General features: G+C 56.5%; 1 protein-coding gene across 1 annotated transcript; it reads right to left on the bottom strand.

Annotated features, from left to right (window-relative positions):
* Nucleotides 1-10,429: 10,429 nt before the first annotated feature.
* Nucleotides 10,430-11,951, bottom strand: LOC120675961 (putative F-box protein At2g02030). Its single transcript, XM_039957162.1, has one exon. The coding sequence runs from the start codon at nucleotides 11,789-11,791 to the stop codon at nucleotides 10,430-10,432; it is 1,362 nt and encodes a 453-aa protein (XP_039813096.1). The 5' UTR covers nucleotides 11,792-11,951.
* Nucleotides 11,952-11,973: the final 22 nt, after the last annotated feature.

The following is an 11,973-nucleotide window of genomic DNA, read 5'->3' as shown; positions in this document are numbered from 1 at the left end:
TCGCAGGCGGCGGTCTTCGTCGCCGTCTGCGAGGGGTACCTCGGCATCGAAGCCCACTGGGACCTCTGGGTCCATCTGTTCTGAGGCGAACTTTTTGTCGAGAACGCGCGGGGCCAACTGAGGCGGTTCGCGCGCGCCGGGGGCCTGAAGCTCCACGTCCGCCCGACCCGGAGGAATCTTTACATCTCGAGCAAGATGACGACGAATAACGCCGGATGGAGTCGAGGGTGGTTCTACCTTCGGAACTACAAGGGCGCGCTCCCGGCGTTCACTAACAGAGTTCTTCGGGAGCGACCGCCAAAGTGGGGCTGGGGGGTGTCGCCCCGTCGCAACAAGCCAGGCTTGAGGGCCTCACCGACGCGCTGGTGCATCTGGCGAAGAAGGGGCTGACGGCAGCGGCCGTCATCGCGAACTTCCACTGGCATGGGGTTATCCCTCTCGTGGAAAGGGCCTTGCCGATTTTCGAGCACACCCCCGGGAGCAAGGTGGAGGGCTCGAGGACGTCGAAGAAGCTGCTTTCCCACACCGCCGCCACCCGTAGGGCGAAGTACGCGGTGGCGGAGTTCCCTCAAAATCCCGAGGACCTCTGGAGGATCAAGATGTGCCCCGAGCCGGGGTACATTTCTCTGGTAAGTTTTGATTTCGAATCCGCTTTATGTTGTGTGGTCCCCTTTTCCTGACCCTACCTCGGGCGTGCTTTGCAGGGGTTGAGGTGCGGCACCTCGAAGCCCCCGGTCCCGGAACAACGCATGATCAATCGTCTCCACGCGGAGAAGATGAAAAGGCGGAAGGACGCGATGGAGGTAAAGGCCGAGAGGAAGAGGAAGAGAAAGGAGAAGCACGACAAGGAGTGCAAGCTTGCTCGTGCGGAGGGGAAAGCACGGCCCGCCACGCCCGAGTCCTCGGAGGAGGAGGAGGAGGCTTCGGATGCCGAGGACCACGCTCTGAGGAGCGACGGGGAAGCCGCAGGGCGCGAGCCCCCCACCGTTCTACCTGTGCGATGACGACGAGGGGGAGCCGGTGGCGCCGGAGGTGACGAGGGCCATAGCAGAGTCCTCGACGCACCCATCCCTCGAGGGGGCTGAGCGGGGGTCGTCGCCTCTGGCGGCCGGTGAGGAGACGCCTGCGCCCCAGGTGCTGGTCCGTGGCGACGAGGCTGCGGCGGGCGAGGAGTCGTCCGGGCTGGCAGCCTCGAGTCACCAGGCCGACATGAGGGGGGCGCCCTCGGGGCAGTCTTCGAGGGGCGGCACGGCGACTCGGGCCCGAAGAAGCGCCACGAGGAAGCGGAGCATGAGTGCTCGATCCGGGTAAGTGAATTGGATTTCGTTTTCGTCGCATGTTTGGTGAATTTTCTGGATCCCGTTGTCCTCAACTCGTGTCTCTTGATTTCCAGCCCTGGGGCCATTCCCAAAGACGCGGTGCAGCTTGCCCCGGCCAAGGCTCTCAAGACCGGGGCACGAAGCACACGGCGCCGCAGCCCCTGCCTGCTGTGGACCTCGAGGCGGCGGCCGCGAGGCTACGGGAGGCCATGGCTCGGGGTGCCCAGGCGGCGCAGCAAGCTCGGGCACAGGGGGAGGAGGGTGACGCCAGCCAGAGTGGTGCCGAAGCAGCCGTCCCGGCTGCCGACACCGGGGAGACCGGCCAGGGCGGTGTGGACGGCGCCACCCTGGCAGTTACTGAAGTTGAGGCAGGTCAGGGCAATGCAGCCAGCGCCGCCCGACCGGACACAGGAGGAGAGACCGGCGGGGGCGCGCAGGAGCGCCTTGCCGACCGTGTGGAGGAGGAGACCCTCGTCTTCGAGCCCCCGAGGGCCGAGGGCGAGGGCGTCGCAGAGGAGGAGATGGCGCAAGAGGCGCTGTTGGTGGAAGGAGCTCCCGTCCCGGGGTCCGCGGAGGCCCGGGACGAGGGTACTGTAGCGGTAGTGCCCATGCCAACGGCGCAAGGGGGTGTGACGGCGGTGGTGGAGCTGCCGGACAGCAGCGAGGAGTACGGGGACTCGATGGACATCGACCCCGCTGCTGCGGCAAGCGCCGCCGCGCACATCGCCGAGTTCGCGTCAGCCAGCGTGGGCACGCTCGAGGCGGGGACGTCCGAGGGGGGCCATCTCGGGGCGATCGTTCCGTCCGGGGTCCCCTCGGAGTTCCTTCGTAAGGAGCAAGAGGAGGAGGAGGCCTGGAACAAGCAGATGGGCGTGGGTCGCGAGATCTTGCAAGCCCTCGACCGCGCCTTCATGCTCCACCAGAATGCGGATTACCAGGTCAGCCAGGTAAATGCTTCCCCCCCGAAAATTGCTCGGATTTGGTTTTACTTTTACGCGTCTTCACCCACGTCCTCCCCTTTGCAGCAGCTGAGGGAAATCTCGCGCGAAAAGAGTGCCGAGATGAACCGACTGTACTCCCAGCTGAGCCAGCTCGGGCAGCACAACGCTGAGCTGGTACTCAAGAACATTGACGCCAACGCGAAGATGGCGGATCTGGGAGCGCGTCAGCAGGCGCTGGAGGAGGAGCTGGCGCGGGTTGCTGGTGAGCGGGACGTCCAGAGGGCGGCAGCGGAGGAGAAGGCCCGGGAGGCCGAGGCACAAGCTGCCGAGCTGCAGCGCCTTCAGACGGCGCTCGAGGATAGAGCTCGGGAGGCTGAGGCGCAAAGTGCCGAGCTGCAGCGTCTCAGCACCACGCTCGAGCAGCAGAAGGCCGAGCTCCTCCACAGGGAGGTAGCCGTGGTTGCGCTCACTGGGACCCTCTGGGAACAGGGCGAGGTCCTCGAGGAGAAGGGGGTGGCTCTCCAGAACATGGGGGCTACCCTTAAGGAGAAGGAAGCCTCCTTGTCCTCGCTCGAAGAGGCCGCTCGAGCCCAGAGGGAGGAGGTGCAAAGGAACATCACGGGTGAGTACCTTCGATTTTTCGTTGATTTGTTACTTTTCGTAACTGACGTTGGTTTCCTTTGCTCAGAGCTGAGGCTGAAGGTGGCGGATGAGACCACGGCGAAGGAAGCGGTCCACACCGCGCTCACGGTGGCGCAGATGGAGTTTGCTGAGCTGGAGCAGACCGCCGTGAGCGTGTGTCAAGAGCTCGAGGGGGAGGGTGCCGTCTCGGGCAGTTCGGTGATCAGCCGCCTGTGCGCGCTAGGCGGCCGGATTGCCGAACACGCCAAGAGCACCTTCCGTCTTGGTGTCCTGCGGGCTCTCGCCATGGCCTCGACACACTACGTCATGGATCTCCAGAGGGTGTCGTCGGGGTACGTCGTTCCCGATGATGCGGATGCGGACGCCGCGTCGGTCATCATGGATGAAGCTGACGCAGCCGCAGAGGAGTTTGCCACCGTCCTCGCCGAGAAGCTCGAAGCAGACATCCCTCCCATCGCCAAATTCGACGCCCCTGAGGGCCCACAAGGGGGGATGATAGCCTGTAGGAAAACTGGGCCTCGAAGCCCATGTAAATAGATTAGTGTTTATCATAGTCGCGCTTTGTAATCGCATCCTATGAATATAAGAGATTTTATTTTCGTAATTTGAATGTGTGGCCCGTCGAGGCCTTGTGCGTTCGAGCCTATATTTCTTTACTTTATTTCCGTGTTCTTCGTATGCGACTTAGATAAACATCTGCGAGGAAGATCGCGTTCATAAGCAACGTAGGCGTAGGGTGGTGAGGGGGGTGCCGTATCCCGGAGGCGTAGGCGGCCCCACGACTCGGCCAGCCCCGTACCGTAGTTGCTTACGCCTCGCGTCCATTTTTTCCGAGGATACGAGAAGCTTAGGGTCGAGACGGAAATATTTCGAAAAATATTGGCGACTTTTTGGGGACGTTCGAGGGTTCCCCCCGTAGTAGCCCCCGAGGGAGGCTCGGCTTTGCCGAGGGTAAAGCCGAGCGTACCTCAATGTTCGTGTGCACCCGAGCCCTCGAGGGTCCGGAAGGTTCCCAAAAAGCAATAAGTAAAGCGTAATTCCTTATTATTTCGGGAAATTGAAAATGCGAGTACGAACAATATACAAATAGCTTGAAATGCTAAGGATAGAAGCGACGTAGCTGTTATATGTTCCAAGCGTTGGTGAGGACTTCGCCGTTTTCGTTCGCCAGCTTGTACGTGCCGGGTTTTAGCACCTCGGCGATTATGTACGGCCCTTCCCATGGAGGTGAGAGCTTGTGGCGGCCCCTGTTGTCCTGTCGGAGCCTCAGCACTAAGTCCCCTTCGTTGAGGTCTCGGCACCGGACCCTCTGCGCTTGATACCTTCGCAAGGACTGCTGGTAGCGCACAGAGTGGAGGAGCGCCACGTCTCGAGCCTCGTCCACTTGGTCCAGCGAGTCTTCGCGAGCTCGTTGGTTTTGTTGCTCTTGGTATGCCTTGAGCCTTGGCGATCCGTATTCCAAGTCAATGGGGAGAATGGCCTCGGCGCCGTAGACGAGGAAGAATGGGGAAAAGCCCGTGGTTCTGCTTGGGGTCGTCCTCAAGCTCCAAATGACCGAGGGTAGCTCCGTGAGCTACCTCCGGCCGAACTTGTTCAGCTTGTTGAAGATTCTCGGCTTCAGTCCCTGGAGGATCATGCCGTTGGCACGCTCCACTTGCCCGTTCGTCTGTGGGTGTGCCACAGCCGACCGGTCCACACGTATGTGGAAACTGTCGCAGAACGCCAAGAACTTCTTGCCTGTGAACTGGGTGCCGTTGTCGGTGATAATCGAGTTCGGGACCCCGAACCTGAAGACGATGTCGGTGAAGAACAGAACTGCTTGCTCGGATTTGATCTTGCCGATGGGTCGAGCTTCTTGCGAGCTCATGCACCAGGTTCCTGCAGGTCGTACCCTCAAGGAAAGCGTTGATGACCTCGACGTGGGTGACGCTGGGGAGCTCGGTGCACTGCTTGGAAAAGCGTCGCACGTAGTCACGTAGGGACTCGCGGGGCTTCTGGCGACACCCTTTGAGATCCCAGGAGTTCCCAGGGCGCACGTACGTGCCCTGGAAATTGCCCACGAAGATGTGGACCAAGTCGGCCTAGTTGTGGATCTGATCCGCAGGCAGGTGCTCGAGCCACGTTCGTGTGGCGTCTGCAAGATGAAGATGAAGGTTGCGGATGATGACCGCGTCCTCCGTCGCACCGCCTAGCTGGCACGCTAGGCGGTAGTCATTGAGCCAGACTGCAGGATCAGTCTCGGCCGAGTATTTGACGAGGGTGTTGGGTTGTCGAAAGCGCGGGGGAAAAGATGCAGTTCGAATCTCCCGGTTGAACACCCGGGTGCCCGGAGGCTCCGGTGACTCACCCCTGTCGTGCTCAGGGTCGAAGCGTCCACCCCGTCGAGGGGTGTACCTCCTGCCGTCGATTACGTTGCGGGCGTCGCCGTCGCTAGCGTGCCCGCGAGTGTCACGGATTCGCTCCCTTACGGGAACTCTCCCGATGCGCTCGTGCACCGAGGGCGCATTCGCACCGGGCGCTACGGCTTCCTTGCCCTTCCCCGCTGGGGGTGTGTGCACAGAAACCTCGCGGTCCTGATGCGCAGTCCCATCACGCTGCTCCGGGCCCTTCGAGCGCATACGAGACGCAGAACTCTCGGCCTGCTGCACGGCAGCTTGCTCGATGAGCTCCTGTGCCTCGCGGCGCAGGTTGCGGCCCGAAGGTGTCGATGGCTCGGGCATAGCTTGGAGTAGGTAAGCCGCAGCGACGAGCTTCTCGCCCGCCGTCTTCAGCTCCGGAGACTTGTCGACGTCGTGGTCAACTAGGATATGCTCCCGTGCAACACGTCCCGCCGCCTGGGCGTGTGCACCACGCGCGGTACGCTGCTGCTCGAGTGCGGCGCGCAGCTCCTGGGTTTGTTGACGCTGCTCGTCGAGCTTGGCTTGAAGCTCATTGAGCTGTGCCAGCTGAGCTTGTCGCGCCGCCGAGCTTGACGAAGAAGGGGTTGCAAGCGGCACCACCGGTGGGTTTGCCTGCGCGTCCGCCCCGCCGTCCTCGTGGTTGCTCGGGGCGTTGTTGTTTTGCTCGTCCGCAAGGTCCGCCATGAAGCACTCTCGGGAAGGATCGAAATCCCCCTCGCTGGAGTCTTCGGAGCAGGTGAGGCAGTAAGCCGTCGCCAGCTGGAACGTGCAGAGAGCGTCGGGGTCGCGGACCCCGGAGTAGTCCTCGGCCTTCTCGGTCGTAAAGTTGTTCATGAAGAAGTTGACGTCATCGGCGATCGAGCTCGCCGTCTCGGGGTAGGATTCGTCAGAAGACGACGCGATGAGGCTGTGGATCGACAGAAGATGATGACCCGGCAGATCCTCATGCTCGATGAAGTTAGCGCTGGTTGATGAGACGTGGGCGGTAGCGTTGCACATCCCAAAGGGGAAGGGCGACGCCGAAGTCGAGCCCCCCTGGGAGGCACTAGTGCCGCAGCAGGTGACGATGTCGGCGCAGATGACGCCGAGGCACGTGATGACGAGGCGGTGGCCCCGCTAGTCGTGATGCTGAGCAGCGACATGCCAGCTTCGACCCACGTGGGGGAGTTGTGGCTTGCCGCGCGACGCCGCTCCGCCCGCGCCTGTCGCGAACGTTGGCCCGAGCGCCTGTTGCGCCGGGCTGGTGAAGTCGGGGTGATGGGGTTGCGTCCGGGCGAGAGGAGCTGCATGAGGTAACCGTTGCCGGTTGCTCTGAACTCGAGACTCCCAAACGAGATCACGCGTCCCGCTGGAAACGGATCTGAAACGCCCATGGGGTATGGGTTGGATCTGCCCGCCATCTCTGGGGATCAAATAGGAAAAAAAAGAGAAAAAATGTCACACCGCGCCCCTACCTGGCGCGCCAACTGTCGGTGTCCCGATCCAGGGGCCCGGATCCCAACTAGTAAATGCGGCGTGCTTCATCGTCCCAGATGATGATGCAAGAGGCAACACAGTAACGCGCGGTTTATCCTGGTTCTGGCCGCGGGGCCGTACGTCCAGCAAAGGGGATGTGCGAGGGCACTGTATTATCTTGCACCCGGAGTGCTTCTAGCAGGGGATACAAGCAAGGTGAGAGAGGGAGGGAAGCCCCCAAGTCTCTGCTAGAAGTGGAGTCGGCTCAGATGAGTGCTCAGTAGATCCGATACCCTCGAGCGAGGCGGAGGTGTGTTGCGCGGTCGAGGGTCCCGAGGGGAGCCCTCGAGCGAGGAGGAAAATGAGTCACCCGCTCGAAGGTAGGTCCGCTACCCTCGAGCGAGGCGAAGATCGTTTTTGCGGGTTTCAGGGGGATGCGAATGGGCCGCATGCTGGGCTCCTTTGAGTCCTTTCCTTTCTTCCGGATGGGAAGCAGGCCGTGGGCCTTCGTGGGCTCAATTGCCTTAACAGGTGTTTGTGTTTTTAAAACGATCTTAGTACCCCGATTAGGGTGCCCCTAATCGTGGTACCCGACACCTTCAAAATGACATGGTTTGTATTGTACTTGTACAAACAGTACAAGAAACGTGTGCACAAATCCAGAGTTATCCTATCTTGCTACCACTGCGCATGGTTCAGAAGACATCGATATGTGAGCTGAACCAGAAAAGTTAAAATCCAATAGGTGGTGGTAGCAGATCGAGAAGGGAAACGGGGAGGGCACGCAAGAATTTAGGGCTTATTTGGTTCCAGGATTTTTTTCAGAAGTCCCTATCACATCAAAAAGAATTTTACTATTTTATAGTATTAAATAAAATCTATTTATAAATGTTTTTTGACAGCTGAGTGCTTTTTTGCGAGACGAATCTAATGAGCCTAATTAATTCATAATTGGCTACAATGATGCTACAGTAACCATTCGCTAATTATAGATTAAGATACCTCATTAGATTCGTCTCGCAGTTTAGCCCCAGGGTTCTGCAGTTAGTTTTATAATTAATATTTATTTAATACTTCTAAATACTAAAAAGTCCCTAGGATTTTTTTAGAGTCCCTGAATCTAAACACCCCCTTAGAATAAGAACGGGATCGTGAAGATCGGAGCGAAGTACCCTGGAACAAGAAGATCCATCAGACGCCACGGGTGTCGGGGAGCAACACAGAAGCACGGGGAGCCGAGCACGAGTAGATACCTTACGGCGGCGCGGCGCCCCTGTCACCTAGATTCCGGCGGCGCACGACCGGAAGAGTGGTTGAATTGCGGCGGGAAGTGCGGGGGGATGTCGAGCGCAGCCGGCCATGCCCGCTGCCTGAATATGAGTTGCGGCGGTGCATGACCGGCAGCGGTAGCTGGATTACACCGGAGAGTTTGCCGAGGGCGTCGAAGCCACGGCGGCGAGCAACGACCGGCAGCGCAGCTGGGTTACAAAAGACACGGCGGGTCGGCGGCTGCACCCTGGTGAGCAGCAGTAACACGACGGCGGCGACAACAAAGGGAATATGGGAGAAAATCTGCTCGAACACGGCACGCGAATGGGGACAACGGCACCAAGCTGCTCCAGCCTCTGGGCGCGTACCTGGATTGCCTCTGGTGTCACGTTGATGTTGGGGAGAGAATGGATTATCCATATCCGTACCTGTAAGTTATCCATCCCCAATTAATCCATTCCAAATGAGTGGATAATTAACCAATAGCATGGATAATTCAATGGGTAGACAATAGGTCTGCAAGTGAGGTGGGTTGAAATGGACCCACGTCAAGAGCCGGATTCTAAAAATAAAACATCGTCTTCACACTATAAAATTTTATCAAAATTAAATAAAATTTATTGGAGATGACTCAGTATGACTTCCAGCTACTCTTTACAAAGCAGTGTGACTATACCTTCACGTGGACTCCACATCAAGGGCCGGATCATGAAAATAAAATCTCGCGTTCACACTATAAAGTTTTATCAAAATTGATTGAAGTTTATTGGGGATAACTCAGTATGCCTTGCAGCTATTTTCTGCAAAGCAGTGTGGCTAGACCTACACGTGAGCCCCACGTCAAGAGTCGGACCCTGAAAATAAAATCTCGTGTTCACACTATAAAATTTTATTAAAATTATCTGAAATTTATTAGAGATGATTCAGTATAACCGGCAGCTACTCTATGCAAAGCAGCCATCTATGCAAACATAACGAGTATGAATAACTCATGCTCTATCAAATATAACGAGTATGGATTTGGGTAAGGGTAATGGTAATGGGTACCCAACGGCAACTTACCGGTGAGGAAAGGTAGCATGGCGATGAGGAGGGATGGGGGGCGCAGCTGCGAACATGCCGCGTGAGTTTGGGGGCACACTTGCGGTGGCGGCGTGGAAGCATTCAGCGGCAGCGGCGAGGGCAACTACGAACTCGCCGGGGAGCGAGTTTGGGGAGCATTTGCGACAGTGGTATGGAAGCATTCAGCAGCAGCGGCGAGGAGCATAGCTATGAACTTACTGGTGCGAACTCTCTATTCCAAATTATAGTTTGTTCGCCTTATTTGACATCAAGTTTGATTACTTATTTTATTCAAAAAAATTGTGCAAACATAATTAAATTTAAATTATTTTTAAAGAACTTATATTGATAAAACATATACTACAACAAAAAAAATAATATTTTGCACAAACTTTTAAATAAAATAATTGGTCAAATTTAGGGTCAAAAAATCAAACAACTTATAATTTAAATAACATGCGGTCCTACAGGTAAGAGAGAAACGGGAGAATAGAACGTGGGCTGGCTGGGCTATACTGGAAGAGAGAATCACAGGGCAGCCCAAGGAGAAAGGGAAGATGGGCTGGGTTTGCTCGGTTTTAGCCCAAGAGATTTGGTGGACTTTTATTTGTGAAGGAAAAGGTATCCAATTCATCAACGTTTAAACCCACTCAAAAAAAAATCAACGTTTAAAGAAATTTTGAATTTGAACACCACGATTAAAGTCTGAAAATAATTCAAAATGCACTATGGTTCATGTTTTATGCAATTTTCGAAATTTGCAAACCATTTATAGTTAGTGGTTAGCTCTAACGGCCAAGTTTAATTTATTTCAATTTGTTGCAAAATTGAAAAAAGTTCAAATTTTTAGAGAACTTTACATGAGAGCAAAACACAGGGTGTCATAACTCATCAATCATTTATTGGGAATAGTAAAAAAAATACAAGCACCCGTGTTGAATCAAAGACTAAAGCAAAGGATGGATATGTTTCATCATAATAACGATATAAGCTACTCTCAGTTTGTACGTATTTTATTTTTGACATCCTTTATTCTTGTTATTGCAATTTTAATTGCAATATTTTATATTAAACATAGTTATAATTTTTAAAAATAAAATAAACATTTTTTATTGATCGCTACGCACATGACTTCCATACTTTTAGCCAAAGCAAATATAAAAGACCAAGGTCCAAGGGTAAGGATCTTGTATTCTGTTCTTCATATTTGGCACATAATAACATGTAAAAACAGTTTATTAGTAGGTTTCACAAAATAATAAATGAACAGGAATTTGAGGCAAACATATAAAGTCCTTTCAAAAGTCTAATAAGAAGCAACGGAGTCATCTAAACGGCCCGATCATACATATATACAGTACTTGTCACTTACACATGCATCCAGTATTTCGAGCTCACTATTGCCGTATTCCATTCCTTCCAGATGGACGAGGCTTTCTTGGAACATCACGAAGCGTAGGTAATCTTTTGAACTCGGCAAATCCTCGCTACGGTCATCATATAAGGAAAATGGGGATCCCTGCTGAACTTCATCAGTAACATTCTCGCGTTCTGGACTTGTCGCAGCTTCACCAACATTGACCACAGAAAGCACCGTCTCAAGCGTACGGGTCTTGGGATCATACACGTGGACCTCCTGCATAGTGGTGGCGAGCATGATCCGATCGGAGGAGTCACAGTCGCCGGCGAGGTAGCAGAGCGGCGCTACGAACCATGTCGTCATCAGCCGCTTCGCGGCGTGCTCGGCCAGGTCGACACGGTAGCTCAGGGACCACGCGCCGGAGTCATAGTCGTCGAGCCTCCACACCTCCAAGGTGCCGTCCACATCGTGGCGGTGGCGGAGGTCGCGCAGCATGCAGAGGCGCCCGCCAAGCTCCGCGAGGATGGGGCCTACCGGCGTCGTGCATCTTATGTAGGCCGGCTTCCGGGGGTTCGCGGTGGGGAGCCGTTTGTTCTCGTCGAGGTAGCACCTGCGGACATCGTCGTTGGCGAACGGCGGCAGCGGCACGAGGCGGAAGGACTCGCCGGCGAGCGAGAAGACGATGACGGTGCCGTGGTGCTCCGAGTAGTTCCTGCAGCCGAGCTGCCAGTGGAGGCAGCCGTCCGCGAGCACCGGGTCCAGTTTGACATCCACGTCCAAGGTGCGGGGCATGCTCGAGCTCCCGCCCGCCGGCGCCCTCCAGCCGGCGGGGTCGCCGACGGTCAGCACCTCACAGCGCTTCGGCCGGTAGTCCGTGGATGGGGCGATTACGACCACCTTGTACTCGCCGGTGGGCTCGTGGAAGCCGATCCCCGCGCTGCTCTTGATGTAGGGGTAGCCCGTGAGGCACGGCGGCAGGCGGAGGCGGCCGCCGGTGGAAGGGTTGCACACGGAGTAGGTGCGCGTGCACCGCTGGCCCAGGAGGACGAGGCCGCGACAGGGCTTGTGGCCGATGACCCTCGGGCACTCGTCGCAGGGCGCGTCATAGCAGGCGGACAGGCTCCATCGGTGCGGCGGCGCCGTCGGTGCGAAGGCGAACTTGGTGGGCCGCTTCGCCGCCGCCAGCGCTTGGTGGCTCTCGACGAAGGCGGGCGAGGAGATGAGGTGCTTCCAGGAGCGGCAGACGGAGAAGAACCTCGCGAGAGACTTGGACGGCAGGCGCAGCAGCACCTCGCCGACGACGTCGTCCGGCAAGAGCGACGTCGGCCTGCTCTTCTTGGCCATGGCCTGCTGCTCCCTTCTCCAGATAGGCTACAGCCTACAGATTGATGGGAGTCAAGCATCCTCGCCCTTTTTATGGCATCGTCAAACATCTGGGAACTGAGTACCAAGCCCTGCTCGGATACGGTTTGTCGACACCGAGATTCCGATCCCGACACCGAGTCGGACTTCGATCAACGACGCCC

The sequence above is a fragment of the Panicum virgatum genome, chromosome 5N (assembly GCF_016808335.1).
Source record: "Panicum virgatum strain AP13 chromosome 5N, P.virgatum_v5, whole genome shotgun sequence".
NCBI lineage: Eukaryota > Viridiplantae > Streptophyta > Magnoliopsida > Poales > Poaceae > Panicum > Panicum virgatum.
The sequence above is the reverse complement of the archived record's forward strand: the minus strand, read 5'-3'. Positions and strand labels throughout refer to the sequence as shown.